The sequence below is a fragment of the Lycium barbarum genome, chromosome 10 (assembly GCF_019175385.1).
Source record: "Lycium barbarum isolate Lr01 chromosome 10, ASM1917538v2, whole genome shotgun sequence".
In the NCBI taxonomy this organism is placed as follows: Eukaryota; Viridiplantae; Streptophyta; class Magnoliopsida; order Solanales; family Solanaceae; genus Lycium; species Lycium barbarum.
This window is the reverse complement of record NC_083346.1, coordinates 115,560,605-115,587,124: the sequence shown is the minus strand read 5'-3', so window position 1 is coordinate 115,587,124 and position 26,520 is coordinate 115,560,605. Positions and strand designations below refer to the sequence as shown.

The window sequence follows — 26,520 nt, the reverse complement described above, 5'->3', positions numbered from 1 at the left end:
AGTTCAAAGTGGACGGAGGGAGTATATGATTGTAGGTTTGCCTCATTATGTGCATTGGTTTGCGTTGGAACGTAGCTAAACCTTTTCAACCGACCTTCTCTTTCATGTGCGCTACTTGCATTTTGTGTCTACAACAATAACATACCCTGTGTAGTCTCATAACGTGGGGTTGGGTTAGACTTCTACATTAACATTCTTTCTATGAACATATTTTGTGGTTCCAAATTCACTTTTATTTGCCGTTGTTTCAGTCCGCTTAATGTGATACTTTTTAAGTCCTAATGCGGAGTAAGTTTCAGTTTCCCAATATTCAATTGGGAAAGAAGTATATCATACTCCAATAAGAGTCTCAGAAATTAAAATTTGGGGTTAAATTCCCTAAATATATTGATACAATTAACGGAAAACCTTTTTGAAAGTTCATGAAGCACAAATACATTAAGCTTAAAAATTCATCCAAAGAAACTTGAAACGCCAATATTTACAATATGAATATGCTCAATCATTCCAATATGAAAAGGATATTTTCTCAAATCTCAATTACTGTTAAGCACAGGTTCTTAGCAGTGCAAAGAGCCACATGAAAAAATGTCTATCCAAAAATAAATATTGTAGCATGTGAATTATAGCATAATTTTTAAGCATTGTATTTTGAAGGATTATTTCTAAATTCTAATACTCAATCACTGAAAATTATAATGGTAAAGTATTATTAAAAAGATACTATGCAATATTTTCTGTCAAAATCATCAACGAGGATGACATTCAGCGACATCCTCTTTTATTTAGAGGGAGGCAAAAAAAAAAAAAAAAAAACAGATTTCTGACAAACGAAGCCCCCACACACAAATAAGAGACCGTTTGAATGAGCTATGACTTTTGACTTATTTTTGTTATTTTAATTTAAAAATAAGTGTTTAAAAGTATTTTTTTTATTTTTACTCAAACACTATAATGCTTAAGAGCTATTTTGGCTTAAAAGTACCTAAAATAAGTCAATCCAAACAGGCTCTAACTTTGTTAATTTTGGAACTCGAAAATGCGCTCAAGAAAATTGAGTTAATTATATTCAAACACGTAAGTGCTTAATTATTAGCTCCACCACTTAAAAGTAATATTCTAACATTTGGTTTAATTTCAGCTAAGCCAAACAGCCTCGAAGAAATTTATTCATTTTTTTCAATACACCGAATGCTACTATTTTTTTATTCTTCCAAGTCTTTTTTCAAGTTATATCATCATAATTAATTTTGCCTATTTCTTTCATGTCCTTCAAACTTATCATTTTTTTACTTTTTAGGTACCAAATCACATATTAAGTTGGAAAGAGGAGTGATATGCAAATTTTTATGAAATTCAACCCTAGTGCCTAATTATTAACGTCTCACAATCCACTTTATAACCAATAAACCCCCTTAATCCTTATATTCATAATTTTACCCCCCAAATACTGTGTCTTCTCTGTTTTTGTTGCCTGAAATCAATTCCAAAATACTCAAAACCACAAAGAAATACTGCAGGTATGTTCATGTCTTATTGTTTTCTTATACTTTCTCTTTTTGTGTTTACATGGGTGGGGGTTGGTTCTTTCTCTCTCTTTTTTTTTTTTTTTCTCAAGATTATGGTTTAGTATATCATATAGTATTAGTGTTTAATTGTTAGGTAAAATTTGTAGTAAAAGGTGAACAATTTGATGTTATTGAAGTGTTTCTTTTTGTGGGGTTAGGTTTTTTTTTTCCTCATTTTTTCACAAGCTTAGTTATGGTTAAAAGTTCAAACTTTGTGGGGGTTAGTTCTTTGTCATTTTTCCAAGATTATGGTTTAGCATATCATATATTACTGTTTAATTGTTAGCTAAATTTTGTAGTAAAAGGTGAAAAAATTGATGTTATTTAAATGTTTCTTTGTGGGGTTATTTTTTTTCCTCATCTTTTCACAAGCTTAGTTATGGTTAAAAGTTGAAACTTTGTGGGGGTTGGTTCTTTTTTAAAAAAAAAAAATATGGTTTAGCTTATCATATAGTATTAGTGTTTAATTGTTAGCCAAAATTTGTAGCAAAAGGTGAACAATTTGATGTTATTTAAGTGTTTCTTTGTGGAGTTAGTTTTTACATAGTATTAGTGTTTAATTGTTAGCCAAAATTTGTAGTAAAAGGTAAACAATTTGATGTTATTTAAGTGTTTCTTTGTGGGGTTAGTTTTTTCTTTTCCTCATTTTTTTCACAAGCTTAGTTATGGTTTCGGATATTACTGTTGAATTTTAGAAATTTGTAGTAAAAGTTGAAACTTTGTGGTGAAAAAGCTTAGTTATGGTTTAGCATATCAGATATTACTGTTCAATTTTTAGCTAAACTATGTTGTAAAAGGCCAACAAGGTGATGTTAATTTAGTGTTTCTTTGTGGGGCATTTTCTGTCCCTCATTTTTTCACAAGCTTAGTTATGGTTTCGGATATTACTGTTGAAATTTTAAACTAAAATTTGTAGTAAAAGGTGAACAAGTTGATGTTACTTAAGTCTTTCTTTGTGGGGTTAGTTTTTGGTTATCATTTTTTCACAAGCTTGGTTATGGTTTAGCATATCAGATATTTCTGTTGAATTTTTAGCTAAAGTTTGTTATAAAAGGTGAACAAATTGATGTCACTTGAGAGTTTCTTTTTGTGGGGTCAGTTTTTTTTCCTCTCATTTTTTCACAAAGTTAGTTATGGTTTCTGATATCAGGATATTACTGTTGAATTTTAGCTAAATTTGTAGTAAAAGGTGAAACTTTGTGTGGTTAGTTTTTTTCTCATTTTCTCACAGGCTTATTTATGTTTTAACATATCAGATAAAACAATTGACCTTTTAGCTAAAAAAAATAGTAAAAGATGAACAAGTTGATGTTACTTAAGTGTTTCTTTGTGGGGTTAGTTTTTTTCCTTTTTCTTTTTTTTTTCTTTTTTCTTTTTAAACAAGCTCAGTTATGGGTTAGCATATCAGATATTTTGAACTTTGAGCTAAAATTTGTAGTAAAAGGTGAATAAATTGATGTTACTTAAGTGTTTCTTTGTGGGGTTAGTTTTTTTCTCATTTTTTCACAAGCTTAGTTATGGACTTATGGTTTAGTTTATCAGATATAACTGCTGCAGCTTAGCTAAAATTCGTAGTAAAAGGTGGACAAGTTGATGTTTTTTTAGTGTTTCTTTGTTAATTGGCATGAAGTTCAAGAAAGAAAGAAAGGTTTTTGGAACTGGTGGTCTTAAACATGCCATGAGATTTCTATGGCTATTATAGTATGCTATTATTAAGGGTAAAATGGGAAGTTTAACTGTTACCTTTATAAAAAAAATGAGAAGCTTAAAGTTAAACTATTTCCAGATAAAGAAAAGTGTCATTCTTTTCTGAACGGATTAATAAGGAAATAATGCCACAAAAGATGAAACGGAGGAAGTAGTATAATTAGTTAATTTGGTTTGCATTTCAAAGAAAAGTTAGTAAAATACAAGGGGTATTGAAGCAATCAAAGATTTGGTTAAGGATGAAAGATGTAATAAATAAGACATTATAACAACTGTCCAAGTAATATATTGATTACTCAAAATGAGAGTTGTGAGAATTCGTATTTTCACCATTAAGTTTTACACTGATGGAATTAGTTTCCTTATTTATGTGGTTATATATGATAGTAATGCAAGATTTGCTTACTGTAGGGCTACGTATATGAGGTCACGTTCTTAATTTTTGGTTAATATAGGCAACAATGTAGGATAAATTGACTGGCTTTATCAGTGAAAAAAGCATTTGTTTGATTCCCAGTGCATACGCATTAAAGTAAAGAGTTAGATTAAATGTGTGATTTCATTGCCCTTTTGTGTTCCCATGTGAGCAAGTGTTGTTGTCAGATATGTTACTGCATTGAATTTTGAACAAGATGGCCTTGAATAGAGCAGAATGATTAAATGTGTGATTGCATTGCCATTGTGTTTTCCCGTGTGAGCAAATGTTTTTGTGAGTAATGTTACTGTTTTGCATTTTGAATGATATGGCCTCACATAGAGCTGAATGGTTAAATAGGATTTTTATAGATGGCTCTACTGTTAGGAATTGACATGTAAGTTGATTAAGTGATGTTACTATATTGCATTTTGACTCCCTTAGCAGCGATGGATGAAACTCATGGATTTGCTTAGCTAATACTCATATTTTTTAAAAAAAAAGTGTTTTGAATCAAGTCAAATTTGAAGATGAAGTTCTTTTTTCTGAGTGTAGAGTTTCTGGTTTTGACAGCAGAGCTCTTTGATGCTCTCTTTCAGATATAGATTTATGTATTATCGGATGTTTTTCCTGATAAAAGATGTTGAAGATAAAGATGTCAAGTTTCAACCTTTTCCACCAAAAAGTTGCCTTGCATTTGCTGTTCTATCTTAATAGTTTTTATTCAGAAGACGTTTGTCCTCTTACATCCTTCCATCCCACCTTCTTACCTTTTTCAGTTGACAAGACCGGGATCAGTGGTGCATCTCTTTTTTCCAGCTTGTCTAAGATTGCACCTCACCTTCAAGACATGCTATTCCAGTTCTGGCACATACAGGAAGGACACAGTAGTTTCTGAAGACATGCTCTTTTTCTCTTGAAGGTTGGTGTTATCGTGAAGAAAGCAATGGCTTATGCACTTGTCCCGAAACTGCACATACAGAGCTCAAGCTCCAGCCAAATAGACCTCCAAACCGGAAGCAGTAAATCGTTGCTAATAAAAACTCCAGCAGTTCTGTTAAGACATTCATTCAGGGGTAACTTTAGTAGTCAATCCTCTTGGCAATGCCACGGAGTTCTTGGTTCAGGAAAAACTGGCTCCATTTTACCCTGTAACAAGCAGGGAAGTGTCTTCCTTGATAGAGTTAAAGAGAGTACTAATGGGAGCTTAAATAGAGATGTTGAGAAGAGTTCAAATGAGCAACAGTTAAAGAAACTTTCTAGTTCCTCAAGGTTGACTTTAGATGGACCATTGGTTGAAAATGATGAGATAACTAACAACAAAGTCCTTAGAAGTTTTTGCAGTCACGGAAAATTGCTTGAAGCTTCGAAATTAGTTGACCTGATGACTCGTCGAAACCAAATTCCAGATTATCCTTCCTGCATAAACTTGATTAGGGGCCTCGTCAATTTGGGACAGACAGGAAAAGCAGCGAATGTTCTACAAGTCATGGTTATGTCTGGTGGGACTCCAGATATCATCACATATAATATGTTAATCAGTGGTCTCTGTAGAAAAGGGTTTTTATACTCTGCCATTGATTTTTTGGACTACATGAGCTTGAGTGGTTGCCTTCCCGATGTTATCACTTATAATACTATACTGCGTGCAATGTTTGACCGTAGTAAATATGATCAAGGAATTCAGTTTTGGAAGGATCGATTAAGAAAAGGATGTCCTCCTTATGTGATCACCAGTACAATTCTCGTTGAATTAGTCTGCAAACATTGTGGTGTTATACGTGCCATTGAGGTAATGGAGGACTTGGCAGTTGAGGGATGTTCTCCAGATCTCGTGACCTATAATTCCATGGTAAATTTTGCTTGTAAGCAAGGGAACTTTGAAGATTCAGCTTTACTAATCTATAATCTCCTATCGCATGGCCTTGAACCTAATGCTGTGACTTACAATACTCTTCTCCATTCCTTTTCTACCTATGGATGTTGGGACGGAGTAGATGGGATGCTTTCCGTCATGAATGAAACTTCACATCCTCCTAGTGTTGTCACTTACAATATTTTAATTAATGGTTTGTGCAAGCACGGGCTTTTGGATCGTGCAATCGACTTTTTTACTCAGATGGTCTCGGAAAACTGTTCACCTGACATAATCACCTATAATACACTTTTACGTGCTCTGTGTAAGGAGGCAATGGTGGACGAGGCAGTCCAAGTTGTTCATTGTTTAAGTGATAGCAGTTGTTCGGAATCTCCTAGTATAATCACTTACAACATAGTTATTGATGGCCTTGCAAAGCAGGGCTTTATGGAGAAAGCTATGGAATTATACCATCAAATGGAAAAGCATGGGACAAGTCCTGATGATGTTACATATAGATGTTTAATTTGGGGATTCTGTCGAGCTGATCTTATTGAAGAAGCTGTGGATTTACTAAAAGAGATGGGTAACAGCAGAAGTAGGGTCAGAGATAATTGTTACAGGTTTATTATTCACAGGTTATGTCAAAACAGCAAACTCGACTCTGCAAAACAAGTTCTGAAAATGATGATATCAAGTTGCCACAAGCTTAAGTCAACCGTGTATTCAAATATAATTTCAGGTATAGCTGGCGCAGGTATGAATGAAGAAGCTATGGAATTGCGGGAAAAGTTGAGGGAATGGAAAATTCTGAAGGAATAGACTTTTTTTCCAATTCCAGTTAGACAGTATCCTTAACTCAGTTATTGTAATTGGAGGGATAGCTGGTGCAGATATGAACAAAGCAGTAACAGCAACACGGAAAAAGTTGAGGGAATGAAAAGCTTGAGGAATAGAGATTTTCAGATTGAACAGAGAGTATCCTTAGCGCAGGCCGTTAAATCATTGGACATATCACCTCAGCGCAAATGGAAATTTACTCCTTTATTAGGTTTCTTTCCATGTCCATTGTCTGTTCTATATTGTGCTTGGTAAAAGTTTTGACCGTCGTACCTTCTTCACAAAGTTTTGGCTAGTATCTGTATTCTAATTCATATGAAGACTTTTTAGTTGCAACGTTGTTCCTGACTCTACTGAAAAAGATGTAGCTGTGGTTCAGTGCATATAAGGCAGATTTTATCATGTGCCATGAATATATCCAGGTTTCCATGGGTTTGAGTCCATTGCCCTTGTGAAATTTCCCAATAACCATGTTATTATATGGATTTATATTCTTCAAACATCCTTAATTCCAAAGTTTCTATCTCTTGCTTTTTAGTCGTGTAGCTTTATTCGTTGTCTTAATTCCATCGTGACCGCCCATATTAAGTTGATATACCTATGCATTTCTTAAGCTTATATCTGTTTTCATGAGAAGGAGATTTTTGGCGTAACTGGTAAAGTTGCTGCCATGTGACCAGGAGGTCACGGGTTCGAGCCGTGGAAACAGCCTCTTGCAAAAATGCAAGGTAAGGCTGCGTACAATAGGCCCTTGTGGTCCGGCCCTTCCCCGGACCCCGCGCATAGCGGGAGCTTAGTGCACCGGGCTGCCCTTTTATATCTGTTTTCATGAATTCTTGATGCTGGACCCTTACATGATTTTCACTCACCATGCCTTTGTCCAGCTAACTTCTTTTCACACAATGCACAAGAAGCCTGCGTATATTTTCCAGAGAGTTTGATTCGTTGGAGGACGGTTAATTATCTTATATATAATTTTGTAATGTAGAGAAGATGGTTTCGACTAATTTTGCTAATGAGAAACTTGGATGTTCACTGACTGCCTTGTTCCACATATACCAAACTGGAGTACAAGTAGAAATTTGCGATTCAACTCATTCATCTCTGACACAGATAAAGGCCTGTGGACAGTTTTAGCATTATGTTCTAGCTTGTGATTTGCTGTAATGAGCTTAAATGAAGAAGTGGAGATTCACATAGCCGACTCCAACTTGTTTGGGACTGAAGCATAGTTGTTGTTGCTGCTGTTGTGATTTGCCGCAATGCTTGTTTATTCTTGGACAATATGGCGAGAACGCTTACTGCTAAGGTTTTCAACTTGGAAATGTGATCAATACTTCTTATCCTCTCTCTCAGACACACAGCTTGTGCGATATTTTCATTGTTTGAAGTTCAAACTTTTCTACTACGTTACAGATACAATTGGCTGTGAACTTTTGAGTATTTTTGGAGTGATCAATGTTATTAATCGGGAAAGAAACAGAAGGGGGGAAACATCAATGCAGTTTTTTCAGCTTCTACCAATTTGGTTAGAACAGGAAAAAAAGTTGAGCAAAGGTTTCATCATTTGTCCAAGCAAAACCATGTCTGATAATAAAGTTTGTTTTTATGTTGCCAAATTCCAGAATAGACGATCAAGCAATATTGGTTACAATAGATGCTATGATTGTCGTCAAAGAACACAAGAATTTTGGCACGCATATATATGAGGGCCTTTTTCTTTTGGAGATAGATCTTAAAACAGTAAATACTTATCCGGGTTTTGCACCTAATTAAACAATTAATCTTAAGAGTCAACAAATCAAAGCGAGATGCATATTACTTAATCATGGTCAAGTGTTTAAAAGTAAATATGCAACACATGTCTTACATTCATTGATTTGATATAAACACTTGATGCGACTACCTCTTAAACTACTTAACTCATATTTTGAGATTTCAATTTTGTCATTGGCCATTGAAAGGGCACCCAACAGTAAACCACGGTTTGCTAACATCAATATATTCAATAGCAAATGTATCCCAACAGAAAATGAAAAGAAGACAATCAGGTTGGCGATGCAATTTGTTGAGCGGGATTTCAAGAATACATAGTTGTTAGTCTAGGAATACAATGTAAAGTGTGCACATACAGAAGCCTGAGATCTTTATTACTGTCATTCATGTACAAGTATTGAACATTGCTTGGACTATCAGTAAAGTACAAGTATTGAACATTGATATAAAACCTGTCCCTCTATGGACTTCTGATAAAATCAGAACGATAAAGAGAAAAGTATATGAAACCTCTAAATGTCTTCCCACTACTTTAGAAACTAGCTGATCAGATAATCCGCCATATGGTACATCAGTCACAAAACTTTTTTTCAGATTTTGTTGAACTCTAAAGTCTTGAGTACTTGACCAGAAGCCTTCCACCCCAAAAGACACAAGGATAACTGAATCTTCTGATCTTAAAGAGCAAATGGCTTCTTATAAAGATCAGTAGCAAATTCAGGAAACTACTTACTGGTTTCTGAGAGAGTAATATCTTTATAAACATCAGGTAGAGGAAACGTTTTTCTCAAACGTTGAAGTGATTCTTTCGAGATAGCATTCTTTTGATAAATCGCACTAGCCAGCTCCATTGCTTGAACTCTCCATCCTGAAAAACCAATACCTTCAATGAGTAGAATATAAGTTGTTTCATTGGGTTGACGCCCCTTTTTAACCATTTCACCTAGCACTTCAATTGCCTCATCAACTCTATGAGCTTTGCATAATCCAAGAAGGAGAATGTTATAAGTGATAACAGTAGGTGGAAAACCATTATCCTCCATATCTCCTAACAAATCAAGTGCCTCATCCACCATCCCATCTCTACATAAACATGAAATCAATGAATTATAAGTAATCTCATCAGGATCAATCCCTTTTTCTATCATCTCCGAAACCAATCTCAAAGCCCGAGCTCTCCCTCCATTATTCCATAACGCGCTCATCAATGTATTGTAAGTACTCACATCCGGAGGACAACCTATTTCCCCGAGCTTCTCAAATACTTCCATGGCCTCATTGGCTTTACCCTTCTTACACATTGTAGAAAGTATAGTGTTGTAGTTCACTATATCGGGCAAGCAACCGTTGGAAATCATATAATCCAAGAACTTAATAGCCAAATCTAATCTCCCTCCTTTGCAAAATGCAGCTATTAAAGGATCATAAGTGAATGTATCCGGTGTTAATCCCTTATCCATCATTATCTTCAACAAGTTGATCGCTTCATCTAATTTCCCATCTCTACATAAAGCACTCATCAAGATACTATAAGTAACCACATTTGGTTCACATCCCGCGGAAAACATCTCATTCACTAGCTTCTCTCCATCACTCCATTTCCCCTTATGCAATAATGCCCTTAACAAAATATTATAAGAAATCACGTCCGGTCTGCAACCCTTGGATGGCAAGCTCCTAACAAACTCGTAGGCTTGATCCATCATTTTTTCTCTGCACATTCCCCTGATAATCGCGTTATAAGTGTACATATCGGGTTGAAGCCCTCCCGATAGCATCTCATCGAGAAGCTTCATTGCTTCATGAATCCCGCCTTCAAGAATCGTTGCCTCTATCAAGATTGTGTATGTAATAACCGTAGGCTTACAATTGTTTTCTTCTTTTAACTGATCCAACAACTTCAATGCTGATCCTAGTTTCCCTCTATCACAAAGACTACCTATCAAGATATTATAAGTAACAGCATCCGGAGGAAAGCCTCGGGCTTTCATCCTATTCAACACCTTATTAGCTGCTTCAATTTTGTTCATTTTGCAGAATCCACTTATAAGTGCATTATATGCAAACACATCTGGTTCACCAGATTGCTCCAAAATCTGCATAACTTTCTCCGCTTTCTCTGATTTTTTCGAGTTGCAGAATCCCTTAATGAGTTTTGTACAGAGAATGACATCAGGTTTATAACCACTCTTCATTTTGCATTCAAGAAGATACAAGGTTTCATCATACTTGCCTACTTTACATGACCAATTTAGAACTTTCATATCATTGGACTGTACATGGGCTTGTCTATTTTCAGTAGAAACTTTGACCCTTTGGTTATTTCTATGCTTTATTTTACTGTGGCCATTGCTACTACATCTAACAACAAAATTGTGCTTTTGAGATTGAGATGTTGGCTTCAAGTTATTGGATAAAAAGGGCAATTGAGGAAAGATGGCCCTAGTCATTTGGTTAGTATTAGGTAGTATTTCAGTGTTCATTGACAAATGCTACGCCTCAATCTCAAATAAATTGGGATCGGTTAAATGAATTCTCGCTGACTTCCCAACCCCTCAATGCAACAACAACTACGCCTTTATACCAACAAGTTGAAGTCAGCTATATGAATCCTCACTGACTTTCCGATCCCTCAGTGTAATAGAGAAATCATCTTGAACTGAATTAAGAAAAATAGAAAGAAGTACCTGTTATTCTTGTTTGTAACATGAGCCATGAAATTATGATGTAATAAAAAGTTGGCAGTTGAACTAAAGGGGTTGGTTTTTTTTTTTTTTTTTTTTTTTTTTTTTGTGCATCCCAGAAATCTAGTTATAGATTCTCATTGGATAACATTGTAAGTTCAGATAAGGTTACTAACTTGTTAAGCCCTTGGATAAACCGGGCCAGTCTAGTTTATGGCTTGCACTTTTTGAAGTTGGCAATAAGGTCCAGTTCTTGAAATAATTGGAAAAAATGACTTAAACTTATATGCACCGACAGTGTAAAAAATTATACATTATCAGACACAGAGTAGGGGTGCAAGGGGTTTCATCTAAACATCCTTTGCCAAAATTACATTGTATATAAAAAGTCAAATTTATTTTTTCATATGGTAGATGTTAAATTTCCTTAGTTATTTTTGTGTTTACTTCTTTGATTTTGAATTCCCTTGTTGAAATTCTTAGCTCTGCCACTAATTAGATGGACGAAGTTAGGGGCGCAAGAGGGGTCATTTGAATCTCATTCGTCGAAAAATTATATAGTATATACAATGTCAAAAGAATGTCTATGTAATAATCGATGTTGAAACCCCTTGATTTCCTTGTGTGTTTACTCCTTTCTATTTTGAATCCTTTTAATGAATATCCTTGTTCCTGCACAATAATATTAGGTTAATTCAACCGGTTGTACCGAGTTACTCTTTCATTTTTCAGATTACCATATGCCATTACGCAAATTATTAGAAGTGAATTTAAAATGATGGAATAAAAATAATTTTACATTAACGATGATAAAACTTAAACTCTTTAAAAGAATCTTGAGCCACAATTCACAATGATGAAATTCTGGAAAAAGGGAAATTTAACCTTTAGCACCCTATGCATTCAACCAATAAGTTTCTATTGTAACGTCACACTCTGATCTTCACAAAACTATATATGTATTTGGTCCCTCTTACAAGTCTACGTGTTGTCTACGTTAAACTATGAAATAGTCCATGTATTTTTCGTTAGAAAATAAATACAACAAAAAAGAAGAAGCTTATTTGAGTGAACTCAAAATTTATAATTTTGTAAAATGGTAGTAATATTTTAAAAGTAGAGAACTTGATCAACAAGTAAACGCAGATACGAATTTAAGTCACAATTTGATGTATTCGATCTTTAATATTTTTAATGTCGAAGTCATTATATTTTAAAAATTATGAGTTCGAATTTAATTTTGTTGAAATTTTAATATATTTTTACATATAATATTATATTTCGTGTTAATATTAATCTCAAATGAATCCGTTGTCAAAGAATTGCACTTGTCACTTAGTGAAACAAACTCTCCACCAACCCATTAATATCAGTCAACTAAGTTAGGCTAGATCACTGCTCAACTATACCATCATATTACCATCCATTAAGTAGGCGTTTGGACATGCGATTTCATGTCATGATTTCAAGTCACGAGATGAAATCAGCGTTTGGACTAGCGCAAATTATCCAAAAAGGCACTATTTGAGATTTCAAATCATGATTTCAAAATTTTTAAATGTAAAACTTGACCCATAAGTTTATATTTAGTAAAAAAAAAAAAAAAACTCATAAGTTGGTAGGTATTTTTAACAATTACTCCCACCAACCATTTACCAACCTCATTAACTTTTACCAGTCGTCATTTACGTTCGTACCATGTCGGAGGATTATATTAAAGAGTAATTACATTACTATTCATGTTAAATTTCCTTTTTTATTGAACTAAAGTTTGATCAATTGATGTTGTATTTTTTAGAAAGGTCTTCTAGTGGCGTGTTAATTTTGTTATGAATTATGACTTGCTTCATTTGGTAAGATTGTATAAGAATTGGGAAAGTTTTGATAGTTTTCACAACTTGTCAGGTTTTTATGTCTATAAGAAAAGTACACCTAAGAAATCCAAATTGCATGTCCAACATGATTTCATCTCATGGTTTCAAATCAAGATTTCAAATCATGTCTAAACGGCTCCTAAAGAGTTGTTATATAGATGGTTACTCAACTTCTATTTTGTTACATCAAAGTTATTAAATTATTTTTTGTTACATAAAAGTCATTCAGCTTTGTCAAGTGTTCCAGAAAATTGCTAAAATATTTTTTGTAACAAAAAAATCGTTAAGACTCTACCTAAGAATCACCACAAGCTACTAAATATTTCTTATAATAAAATGTCATTCAACTTCTAAGTATGATGTATAATATCGCTTTTGTTTTCTTCTAATGGCTTTCTGTGATACTAGATAAAGTTGAGTGGCTTTTTATTATAAAAATTAGTTTAGTTACTTTTGTGATACTAAGTAGAGAATTTTTTTTCATTAGAAGAAATAGTTCAGTGACTTCAATATAATACAGTAAATGTTGTGTAATCATATATAAAATTAACCCACCATTATATCACAACTTATTCCTAATTTGACCTAAATAAAAATTACTTGACAATTAATTATTTAAATATTAGGCAATATACAATGTATGTTAACAGTAGTTTCATGATTAACCACATATATACTAAATATATTTTCCACATGTTTTAGGAAACCATTAACACATACGAATAGCTCTGTTACCATTGTCTCTAATGTTAATTTTATTTGAAAAATTATATTTGGCACAAATAGAGTAAATGGGGGCATTAAAGTAATTTCACACAACTTTTAAGGGCATAATAGTCACTTATTATTTTTCCTATACCAAAAATATCCTTCTATGAAAAAGAAGAGATGAAAATTCAAATTTTACTCTCTTTCTCCTCAAGGTAATTATTGTTTTTCTTCAAATGCATTGAATTTCACTCTCCATCTCTCCTTAATATTATCATTGCTTTTCTTTCAGATATATTGATTAGATAAATTTTTGCGTGCCTTTTATTAAAAAAAAAAAAAATACTACTCAAAAATTGTTTTCATTGGAAAGCATATATGTGGCCAGGGCCGGCCTTTGGGTAAAGCCCACAAAGCATGGGCTTTAGGCCCCCTTTTTGGGGGCCCCCATTTTGTAATTCACAGCTTTTATGTAAAAAAAAAAAAAAATTATTGCATTGTTTATTGAAAAAAGGAAAGAGAACTTTACTAATGATTTGACCAAAGAAAAAGGTCCTAAATTGAGCTTTCTTTTCCTAACGTATACTAGTGAATTTGTGGATGTGACATGTGACAAACTTCACCTTCAATTTGGAAGACTTTTCTGCTTATTTTCTTTATCTTTGTAAAATATTTTTCTTTCTTCACTTTCCAATCTTTTCAGGACAAACTTCATCTTTATTCCTCCATTGACACTATTACGGGTCTTGAAAATAAACAAGAGAAAAGTGTGGAAGAAATTTATTGATCTACTTTTTGGAATATCAAGCAGTGTTGGACGTTTAGGAAGCAAATAATTATTTTCTGATCAGGTTCTATTATTTCAATTCTTTAATATTAATTTTTTCATCTAAAGTTTAGTTTTCTTGATAATTTTGTTACTTAGCATATATTTATCTTTTATTTTTTATTGAGATTTTAATATGTCTACTAAAAAATTTGAATCCGGTCATTCAAAACTTAAAAAAAAAAAAAAAAAGACTCGAATCTTTGATACAATCCCAAAAAAGAGCTCTTGATAAATTTGTAACAAAATCAACAAATATAAGAGAATATTCTTCAGATGAACAAGTCATTAACTTAGTTGAATTAGATGACATTGACTATACCATTCAAGAAGAAGAGGACGGAACTAGTGAGAAACCTAACATAGATCCTCAAGAAAATCAAGAACCTAATGAACCAAATAATTGTATTCCTAAAGACATATATGATCCTAGTCAATGGACTAATATTGATACGAATTTGAGGGATCTATTAGTAGAAAAGGGACCAATTAAAATTATTGAGATAAAATTTCCAAATGATAAATTATCAAGACATTTTTCAAATACCCATATGTGAAGTTGAAAAGATATTCAAGTCAATTCCTACTCAAAAGAGGAAAGAAATAAAAGAAAACTTTTTTTCTTTGTTGATTTTTCGAGTGTGATTGGGATTTAGATCCTTTCTAGGAAAGGATTAGACCTAGTATTATAAATACATGCTAGTTAGGATTTATTAAGTAGAACATAGAACCTAAGAGTATTCAATCTTGTAACTTACTTTCTCCCTTGATATTAATAAAAGTGTCAGCTGTTCTCCGTGGACTAGGATCACATCAATCCGAATCACGTTAATTACTGTGTTTTTTATCGTTTTCGCGCTAATAATTGGTATCAAGAGACTACAGGTCGTGAGATCTATGAGACGAGGAGACTATGACATTTATGAAGTTTAAGGTAGCGAATTTTGATGGGCGAAGTAATAACTTCAACATCTGGAAGATCAAGATCATGGCGTTGTTATGGAGAGAAGGATTAGTCTATGCTTTGGACGACTTGTATACCGAAAATACGAAAGAGGCCGAGAAGCAAAAGATTGAGATAGATGTGTTTAGCGCAATCTAATTATCCTTATCAGACAGCGTGTTATGTGAAGCCAGTACTTAGAAAACAGTTACGAGTTTGTGGAAGAAACTTGAAGATCTCTACCAGAAGAAATCAGTAACAACTAGAATGTTGTTAAGGCAGTGTTTACACACCTTTAAGATGAAGATAGGTACAACTTTATAGGATCATCTTGATGCTTTTAATAAATTGGATATGGATCTTATTCATACTGATATTAAAGTGGGAGATGAAGAACTAGTGTGCATTCTATTGTTTTCATTATCACCGGCATACAAAGATGTAGTTAATTCAATGATGTACAATAAGGAGGTGGTCACGTTACAAATGGTAAGACATGCATTGAATTTGGATGAATTAAGAAACCATATCAACAATGGTGAGAAAGAGGACTATGGTGAGGGTTTGACGGTTAGAGGTCCCTCGAGCCAAAGAGGGAGAGGCAAATCAGTAGATAGGTCAAAGTCTAGGAAAAGGGTGAGTAGGAAGGATCTGAGTGTTGGGGTTGTCATCAAAAGGGTCACTTTGAGAGGGATTGCCCGAATAAAAAGATTGATAAAACAACAGCCAATGCATCTACGGTTCAGGTAGCTCAGACATCTGGAGAAGATTATGTGCTAACTGCTTCAACATATGACATTCAGACACAAGTGAATTTTAGATTCAGCTTGTACCTTTCACATGTGCTTCAGAAAAGATTGGTTTGTTAGCTACGAGCAGACGAGTGGGACTGTACTTATGGGTACGATGCAGTATGTAAAATAGAAGGTATTGGTTCAGCCCGTATACGGTGTCATGACGGCATCATAAGAACATTGTCTAATGTTCGACATGTTCCTGATATGAAAAAGAATCTGATCTCTCTTAGTACTTTTGATGAGCTCAGACACAAACATGCGGGTGAAGGTGGAATCTATAAGGTGACTAAGGTTTCTTTGGTCATGTTAAAGGCCAAATTGGAGGGTGGTCTTTATGTACTTATGGGCAGCACTATTCTAGGTACTGCGAATGCTGCAACCTCACAGTCATCAGATAATGACAAGGCTAAGATGTGTCATATGAGATTAGGTCACATGAGCGAGAGAGGGTTGGCAATTTTGAGCAACCGAAATCTTTGGAAAGGTGAGTACATTAGTACACTTGATTTTTGTAAGCATTGTGTCCTTGGAAAGCAGAAACGGGTCAGCTTTAGCACGAGTAAGCATAAAATCGAAGGGGTACTTGACTACATTCATTCAGATTTATGGGGTCCATCTCAGGTTCCATCCAAGTGTGGAAAGAGGTATCTTCTTACTTTCATTGATGATTTTTCACGCAAGGTTTGAGTATACTTCTTAAAGGCTAGTCTTTGAGAATTTCAAAAACTGGAAGATATTAATTGAAAATCAGTATGGCAGAAAGATTAAGTGTCTTCAAACAGATAATGCCTTGGAGTTTTGTAATGAAGAGTTTGACAATTTCTCCAAGATTCATAGTGTATTGAGACGTAGAACTGTTAGACATACACCACAATAGAATGGAGTAGCTGAAAGGATGAACCACACTCTTCTTGAGAAAGCACAATGTATGCTCTCTAATGCCAAGGTGCCTAAGGAGTTCTGGCCGAAGCAGTAAATACTGCTTGTTATGTTGTTAATCGCTCTCTAGCATCGGCGATTGACTTCAAAACTCCAAATGAGGTATGGTCAGGTAAACCGTCTAATTACTCGTACTTAAGAATCTTTGGATGTCCCGCATATTATCATGTAAGTGATGGAAAACTAGAACCTAGAGCTCGAAAAGGTTTATTTATGGGATATGCTAAAGGGGTAAAATGATATAGAATATGGAGTTTAGATCCTTTTAAGTTTGTAATCAGTAGAAATGTTACTTTTGATGAGGCCTCTATGCTTAATCCTGGAAAGACTTCTATTGAATTTGCAGGACAGAAAATTCTTACAACAGAAACGGTAGAGGAAAATGTAAAACTCACCGAGCAGAAGGATCAAGTGACTCGGGTGGTGTTAGATAATGAAAAAGCTCAAACAGTAGCACGTGAAGGTGAATCATACATTATAACTACTGGAAGGGACAAAAGAACTTCGAAGCCTAATCTAAAATATTATCCTCGGCCTTCGCAAGCTAATCTTGTGGCCTATGCATTAGCTACTGCTGAGGAGGAAATAAAGGATCCGGAACCTTCAAGCTATATAGAAGCTACTATGTGTGGTGAAGCTGATTAATAGCGTTTGGCCATTACTGAAGAGATGGAGTCTCTGCACAAGAACCATACATGGGATTTGGTGAGTTAACCAAAGGGAAAGAGAACTGTTGGTTGCAAATAGGTCTTCAGAGAAAAGGATGGCATTCTGAGTGTAGAAGATACTAGATACAAAGTGAGATTGGTTGCTAAGGGCTTTTATCAGAAGGAGGTTATCGACTACAATGAGATTTTCTCACCAGTCGTGAAGCATAGCTCAATTCGTTTGTTACTAGCTTTGGTTGCCCATTATGACCTGAAGCTTCATCAGCTTGATGTCAAGACTGCATTTTTACATAGTGAACTTGAAGAGGTGATCTTCATGAATCAGCCCGAGGGTTTCCTTATTGAAGGAAAAAAAGATCAAGTTTGTCAAGTGAAGAAATCTTTGTATAGTTTGAAACATCCCCCACGACAGTGGTATAAGAGATTTGATTCGTTCATGATTACTAAAGGTTTCTCGAGAAGTGCATTTGATAGCTGCGTGTATCACATGACGGTATCTAGTAATCAAATATTTATTTACTGTTAGTTGATGGTTTGCTTATTGCTGCTAATAGTATGACAGAGATAAATGATTTGAAGAAACTGCTAAGTAGGGAGTTTGACATGAAAGATTTAGGTGAAGCTAAGAAAACCCTTGGAATGGAGATTCACAGGAAGAACGGTGAGATACATCTATCACAGAAGAAGTATATTGAGAAGGTAGTTCAGAGGTTTGGCATGGATAAATGTAAACCCGTTACTTTACCGTCAGCACAACATTTCAGACTTTCGTCTTTGATGGCACCGCAATCAAAGGAAGAGACGGAGGATATGTCAAAAGTTCTTTATTCTAGTGCAGTTGGTAGTATTATGTATGTGTGGTTTGTACTCGGCCTGATATTGCTCAAGCAGTGAGTGTGGTAAGTTGATTCAAGTTTAATCCGGGTAAGACGCATTGGGAAGCAATTAAGTGGATATTGAGATATGTTAAAGGTTTTTCGAATGTTGGTCTAACTTTTTGTGGGATGAGAAATGAAGGCTTCTCGACCCTTGGTTATATGAATTCTGATTTTGTAAGTGATCTTGATAGAAGGAGATCAACAGCGGGCTATATCTTTACTCTTGCATGTAGTGCCATAAGTTGGAGGGCAACTCTCCAGTCTATAGTTGCTTTGTCCACAACAGATGCTGAATATATGGCAGCAGCAGAAGCAGTAAAGGAGGCTATATGATTGAAAGGTTTGGTGTCAGAATTGAGTAGGGTTCAACATGAACCAACTCCAAAATGTGATAGACAGAGTGCTATTCACTTGATAAAAAAAAATCAAAGATTTCATGATCGTACCAAACACATTGATATCAGAATCGATTTTATTCATGATGTTGTTGAACAAGGCACAATTAAGATCTTCAAGGTTGACACAAAGGACAACGCAACGGATATGTTGACCAAGGTGGTTCCTCTTGTCAAGTTAAGTCATTGTATGAATTTGGCAGGAGTTCGCATCAACTGATGTGTCAGGATGGAGAACGGAAGGGCAAGGTAGAGCTACTACTATGTACAAGGTTTCGGTTAGTGTCTCTTGTTTCCTACACGGAGTTAGCTCACGTAGGCTTAGAGACATTGGACTGAATGACGTTCATATGGAAGCTCGAAATTCATCTCAAGGTGGAGATTGTGAAGTTGAAAAGATATTCAAGTCAATTCCTACTCAAAAGAGGAAAGAAATAAAAGGAAACTGTTTTTTTTGTTGGTTTTCGAGTGTGATTGGGATATAGATCCTTTCTAGGAAGGGATTGAGATCCTTATTAGAGCTCCTAGAATAAATACACGCTAGCTAGGATTTATTAAGTAGAACATAGAACATAGAACATAGAATCTAAGAGTATTCAATCTTGTTACTTACTTTATCCCTTGATATTAATAAAAGTGCCGGCCGTTCTCCGTGGACTAGGATCACATCGATCCGAACCACGTTAATTACTGTGTTTTTTATTGTTTTCGCGCTAACACATTATTTTCAAAAATTAGCAAATGGGGAAATACATGAAAGAAAATGGTTAGTTTATTCTAAAGACTTGGACAAAGTATTTTGTTTTTGTTGTAAATTATTTAATACAAATTCTAGTATTAGTAACACTAAACTAGCAAGTGAAGGTAGTGGAGATTGGAGAAACCTTAGTGCTAAGCTTAAAGCTCATGAAATAGCTAACGAGCATATTATTAATATGAGTGCATGGATTGATTTAGAAATGAGATTAAGCAAAAATAAAATGATTGATAAAATGTTCAAGATCAAATCAATAGAGATAGAGAGCACTGGAAAAATGTATTGTCAAGAATTATTGCCGTGATAAAAACTCTTGGGAAAAATAATTTGGCATTAAGGGAGGAAATGAAAAGTTATATCAAGAAAACAACAGATTTTTTTTTAAGTCTAATTGAAATGATTGCAGAATTTGATCCAATTATGCAAGAGCATATCAGACAAATTAAACATGACGAAATTCATAATCATTACCCAGGACATACCATACAAATGAATTGATAAATTTGTTGGAAAGTGAAATTAAGAATAAAATTATTACAAAAATTATAGAAACAAAGTATTTTTCAATCATGCTTGATTGCAGGCCAGATACTAGTCATCAAGAACAAATGTCTTTATAGTGCGGACTGTGGACATTTCAGCAACTCCAATAAAGATTACTGAATACTTTTTAGAATTTTTAAAAGTGGATGATACAAGTGGAAAAGGTCCTTTTGAAGTTATTGTAGATACAACAACAACAACAACAACAGCCCAGTGAAATCCCACATCTTGGGGTCTGGGTTTGAAGTTATTGTAGATGAGATAAAAAAAATATTGGACTTGATATTGATAATTTAAGAGGACAAGGATATGATAATGGATCTAATAAGAAGGGGAAACACCAAGGAGTTCAAAAAAGACTTTTAGATATAAATCCTAGATCATTTTATACTCTATGCGGTTGTCATAGTCTAAATTTAGTACCTTGTGACACGGCTAATTCTTGCACAAAAGCTATATCTTTTTTTGGAGTGGTACAACGTATATATACATTATTTTCTTCTTCCACAAAACGGTGGAAAGTCTTAAAAGATAGCGTGCCTAGCCTAACCTTAAATCATTGTCACAAACGCGGTGAGAAAGTCGTATTGAAAGTATTAAAGCCATAAGATTTCAAACTCTACAAATAAGAGATGCTTTAATTAAATTAGTAGAAGTTAGTGAGGATCCAAAAACTAAAAATGAAGCAAATTGTTTAGCAACATGTGAACTTGAAAATTTTGAGTTTTTATTGGGTATGATTATTTGTTATGATATATTGTTTGCGGTTAATACAGTTAGCAAATCTTTACAATAAAAAAATATGCACATTGAAGTTGCCATAAATCAACTAAGAGGTTTGATTTCCTTTTTTCAAAAATATAGGGACGAATGATTTATAACTGCTATGATTTCTGCTAAAGAAATTGCATCTGAGATGAATATAGAACCTGAATTTCGTAGTAAATGTGTAATATATAGAAATAAACAATTTGATGAGAATGTTGATAGTGAAATCACAAAATCTCTTGAAGAATCTTTTAGAGTTGATTACTTCTTATACATAGTAGACCAAGCCATTTTTTCACTTCGAAATAGATTTGAGCAATTCGAAGCCTATGAAAATACTTTTGGGTTTCTATTTAGTGGTAAAGAATTGAGATCACTAGATGATGAAAATTTGAAAAAGAATTGCCTTAACCTTGAATCTTCTTTGAAATAGAAGAGTCACTCTGATATTGATGGCTTAGACTTATTTTCCAAATTAAAAATGCTAAGGGAGATAGATGATAATACTCTAATCGATATACTCAATCAAATAAAAAGACTTGATTCTTTTCCAAATGCTTATATTGCTTATAGAATAATGTTAACTGTTCCTGTAACAGTTGCCTCAGCGGAAAGAAGTTTTTTCAAAACTAAAATTGATAAAATCTTACTTAAGATCAACAATGTCTCAACATCTTACTTCATCAAAAAAAAATAAAAAAAAATCAACAATGTCTCAAGAGAGATTGAGTGGATTAGGTATATTATCAATTGAAAAAGAGTTACTAGAAGAAATCGATTGTAAGACGATTATTCATAGCTTTGCATCCCAAAAAGCTAGTAAAATTGATTTTAAATAATATATATATATATATATATGTGTGTGTGTGTATATTTTTTTTTCTTGAAAAAAAAAATTAAGGCCTCTCGTTGAAGTTCCGCTTGAGGCCACCAATAGTATTGAGCCGCCCCTGTATGTGGCGTGTGGGGTCGGAGTCCCATTATTCCCCCATGCCTTTCTTTGACCATTTTCGTGAATTATGTCTTCTTCATTTTCCCCAGCTCTTACACTTCTATCCTCTTTGATATAAGGCCATTTACATTTAAAAAAAAAAAAAAAAAACACTCTAGTGAAAAACAGAAATAAAATTATTAACAAAGATTAAGAGTTGTGATTTTGTGGTTTTAACTTCACTTTTATAATTACCCAATGCACAGTGGGGGCGTGCATTTAACTTCTCTTTTAGATAAAGTTTTGCATGCCTAATGTTTCCTTTTTTCCTTATACATTAGCTATACGTATTATTTTATAAAAGTACATACTAACATGTATATAAACTCTTCCTTTTTCATTGGAAATCATATATGTCTTAATGTAATAAAAATATAGATCAGAGGAAAATATATTTTTATTTGTTACTTTTTGTAAAAAAAAAATTAATATTGTGTCAAGAAATGAGTTCATATTTGACATTGATGATCAACATTTCATTTATCCTCTTTTCTCTAAATATTTTATTTTTTCTATCTCTTTCGTTATGGTTGATTTTAATTGAAACATTGAATTAGTTCAATTTAACTTAATATTAGATATGATTGAGTAAAAAAAATTACTAAGTGTTGATTCAATTCCATTAATTTTTTTTAAAAATGTATGTAACAAGTAGTCAACACTATGGTTGGGACAAAAAAATGAATCAAATAGAACATAATCTAATCTAAAACCGTACTCTCTTCTCTCTCTATATGGAGGCTTGAGGCCGCAGCCATGACTGCCACGACTAGCTGACTTTAATTAAAATATTAAATTATCTCAATTTAGCTAAACATTATATATAATTGAGTAATAATTAACAAGTTTTGATTTAATTAATAAAGCACATGCTAATACGAGCATATCAGAAGAAGCAAGGCTTAGATTACCAGATCCTGTACATAATCTTCCTAGAGATGGAGAGCCTTTTTCCTTAGAGTCAAGTGGCTGAATGCCCCTGCCTTTTTGCATCTATCATTCTTGCTTGCTTACCTATAACTCTCTTGTCGTAGTGACTCTTCCTCTTTTCTAGGTTTTTTTTTTCTGAGTGTTAAAATGATAGATTTCAATCAATTTATAAAAAAGAAAAAGTGGATGTAGCAAGTACACTACTCAACATTGTGGTTGACTTTAATTGAAATATCGGATTAGTTCAATTTAGCTAAGTGTTATATAAGATTGAGTAAAACAAATTGGTAACTATTGATTCAATTTCATCGATTTGAAAAGAAAAAAAAAAGGCGGATGTAACAAGTAGTCAACACTGCGGTTGACTTTAATTGAAACATTGAATTAGCTTAAATTAGTTAAGTATTAGACGGAATTGAGTATCAAATGGTAAGTTTAGTCTAATTCAATCAATTTAATAAAACAGTGGATGTAACAAGTAGTCAATATTATGATTCACTTTAATTGAAACATTAAATTGCTTCAATTTAACTAAGTACTATATAAGATTGAGTAACAATTAGCATCTTTCATTTAATTTAATCAATTTTTTTTCTTTTTAAAAAGTAGATGTAACAAGTAATTAATACTATGATTGACTTTAATTGAAACATTCAATTATCTCAATCAGTTAAGTATTAAATAGAATTGAGTAACAATTAACAAGTTTATATCTAATTCAATCACTTTAAACAAAAATAGTGAATGTAACAAGTAGTCAACACTATGACTGACTTCAATTGAACTATTAAATTTCTTCAATCACGACTTCCCCCCCCCCCCCCTCCACCCTCTCTCTCTCTCTCTCTCTCTATATATATATATATATATATATATATATATATAAGATCTTAACCATGAGTTTGCAATACAATATGTTGTATAAAATTTTATTACTAATATAAAGATGTGAGTGGTTTAATTCAAAATTTTAAAATATTTCTACTGTAAAAGTAGGCAATTTTTCTTTCTATTTTTTACTTTCTACAAACTCTAATATTGTCTAAGCGAAAATTAAATCATAAAATTGACAATACATTAAAAAAATTGGGGCCTCAAAAATTTTGGGGGCCTACTAAAGCAAAGGCTTCACTAGCCTCGTCGTTGAGCCATTCATGCCAACAATACTCATATCACAATACAAAATGATCGGGTCAAAAGTCAACGACAATTCAAATTCAAGAATCGGGTTCAACATTGAAAATTTATTCCAAAATTGGATTACCCATGCCGTAGGAATTCCAAATCTTAAATATCAAGTCAAACTAATCCCGAACCGACCTTCAATTACTCATTTTATCATTTCACGACGTAACTGTAAAATCCAACTTCAATTCATTCAAACCGGCTAAAAATACGCTCAGATTCATAGACAAATCGAAATAATTACTCGAAGTAGAGTTAAAATCACTTATCCAATAGATCAAAGTTGAAGATCCTCAATGAATCGCCTCAAAACTGAACTCTTAATACTCCAAATGTGTTTTTGAACATTGAGCCCCAAAATGAAATATTTTAACACTGCCATCCTTCCTATGCGACCGCGAAGGGGCCCACGTGATTGTGAAATGCTCCCAACAGTAGACCCTAGACTTTCGCGGATGACTTTCACGCGAGCGCGACACCCATGAGCCAAGCCACCCTATGCGAACATGGTCTGCCCCGCACGCGATTGTGACCTTAGACCATGCTATCATACATGATCGCTGTACCCTTATCGTGATTGGAAACACATGAAGTGTTGGAATAGAAAAAGTTAAATTTGTTGCAGCTGGTTTGAAAAAATAGTGCTTGGAACTCACTTGAACCCTTCGAGTTGCAAATCAAATATGCGTACATGTCCAAAATCATCCCATGAACCTATAGGAACTCTCAAATCACCAATCTGAGCTCATTTAATCACATCTTTGACCTTGGTCAACTCTTATTCTTCAAAGTTATTAGTTTTAGCTGAAGTATTCTAAATCACTCTTGAGCCCCCTTCGAGACTCGACCAAACTATCCAAACAAGTCTTAAACCATCATACGAACCTACAAGAACCTTTAAATATCAATCTGTTAACCCACAATGCTGACTTTGGTCAACTCTTAAGTTCTCAAACTCTATTTGATTTTCGTTATCCGAAAAGCACTCGAGTCCCGGGTCACTCATACCTGCAAGTCATAAAACAAAAAAATGAACCTACGGATAACCTCAATTAGGGGAAAAAGTTTTTAAAACTCAAAATGACCAAAGGAGTCGTTATATTCAATAGGTTGGAAACACATTTTAACCCTGTTTAACACATTTACTTTATATCATTTGGTTTTTCAAAAGTCTGTTTAGCAGTAAAAATATGGATAATGCTATGTACTTTTTATTTTTTTTACTTTTACTTTGTTTGATACACGATTGAGATAAAGGCTAACATATTTTTTAAGATTGAAGCTTAAGGGTTGTTTGGTATGCTGGACAATCATAAATAGTTGTGAGATAAAAAATAAGTACTGCTTTGTCCCTTGTTTGGTTACTAATTCTGTGATAAGTTATATCAGGATTAGAAATAGTACCAACATAAGTAATCTATGCAGATGATGAAATAATAGTATTAGGATTATTTATCCCTGAATAAAACAATGAAGACAACAAAAATACTCCTAAAATCCCTCAAACCTTATTTCTATTAAATAAGCTGGAGAGGATTTTTACAAACAAACAAATTCTTCTTAGAATTTATGCAATGTACGTTAATTTCAATACAACAACCCAAACAGTCAATAAAAAATAATATTCCCTCCGTCTAAATTTATATGACACTCTTTCCTTACTAGTCAGTCCCAAAAAGATGACACCTTTCTATATTTAGCAACAATTTAAATCTAAAATTTCCATCTTACCCTTAATAAAATAATATCTAGCCCCAAAAATTTATTAAGTTTGTTTTACACCACAAGATTCAAAAGTCTTATTTTATTTCTTAAACATCGTGCCCAGTCAAATACCCTCATATAAATGTGAAGAAGTATACCACATCGGTAACAGATGAAAACCCTGGGCTCCTCCTCAATTTGAGCTAACTTTTGGGGGGTCATTTGCACGATTTGCCTTCAAAGGAACCGGTCTTTAATTTTTGTCCTTTGCTAAAAATCCCTTGGTTTCAGGTCAAACCCCCGCTTAGTCAATTTTTTTGTTAAAAATTAGCAAGGTAGAGTTGGATTCGCGAGGTAAGGCAGAGTTTCAAATCTCTACCTTAAGGTAGAGTTTTGCATGCACAAGTCTGCCCGAGGTAGAGTTTTGCATATAGCACTCTACCTTGCGAATTCAAACCTTTGCCTTACAATTTTTTTTTTTACACTGAGCTGGGGTTCGAATCCAGAACCTCGAGGTATTAGACGAAGGGCAAAAATTAACGATCACAAATTTGAGGGGCAAAAATTAAAAAACCAATGCTTTTGTAAGGCAATCCGCACAAAAAAAAAAGACTTTTGGAGTTTGAGTTAGGCTGAATGCGTAATTTGATAATAAAAAAACTAATCCGATAGCCCTACGTGTGTTATTATTGTTGAGAGACAGGAAGAGAATGAACTTTGATCACGTGCTATTCACGTGATAGGTAGACGATTGGATTTTGAGAGT

The 26,520-nt window shown here is 33.8% G+C and overlaps 2 protein-coding genes and 1 pseudogene across 2 annotated transcripts; 2 read left to right on the top strand and 1 right to left on the bottom strand.

Annotated features, from left to right (window-relative positions):
* The first annotated feature begins 1,335 nt into the window (after positions 1 to 1,335).
* LOC132614096 (pentatricopeptide repeat-containing protein At1g08610) lies at positions 1,336 to 6,856 on the top strand. The gene is made up of 2 exons (XM_060328453.1): positions 1,336 to 1,520; positions 4,470 to 6,856. The coding sequence occupies exon 2, from the start codon at positions 4,637 to 4,639 to the stop codon at positions 6,368 to 6,370; it is 1,734 nt and encodes a 577-aa protein (XP_060184436.1). The 5' UTR covers positions 1,336 to 1,520; positions 4,470 to 4,636; the 3' UTR covers positions 6,371 to 6,856.
* A 1,661-nt stretch (positions 6,857 to 8,517) lies between these two features.
* Positions 8,518 to 10,951, bottom strand: LOC132614699 (pentatricopeptide repeat-containing protein At3g04760, chloroplastic). Its single transcript, XM_060329229.1, has one exon. The coding sequence runs from the start codon at positions 10,645 to 10,647 to the stop codon at positions 8,890 to 8,892; it is 1,758 nt and encodes a 585-aa protein (XP_060185212.1). The 5' UTR covers positions 10,648 to 10,951; the 3' UTR covers positions 8,518 to 8,889.
* A 10,111-nt stretch (positions 10,952 to 21,062) lies between these two features.
* LOC132613359 (uncharacterized) lies at positions 21,063 to 21,587 on the top strand (annotated as a pseudogene).
* Positions 21,588 to 26,520: the final 4,933 nt, after the last annotated feature.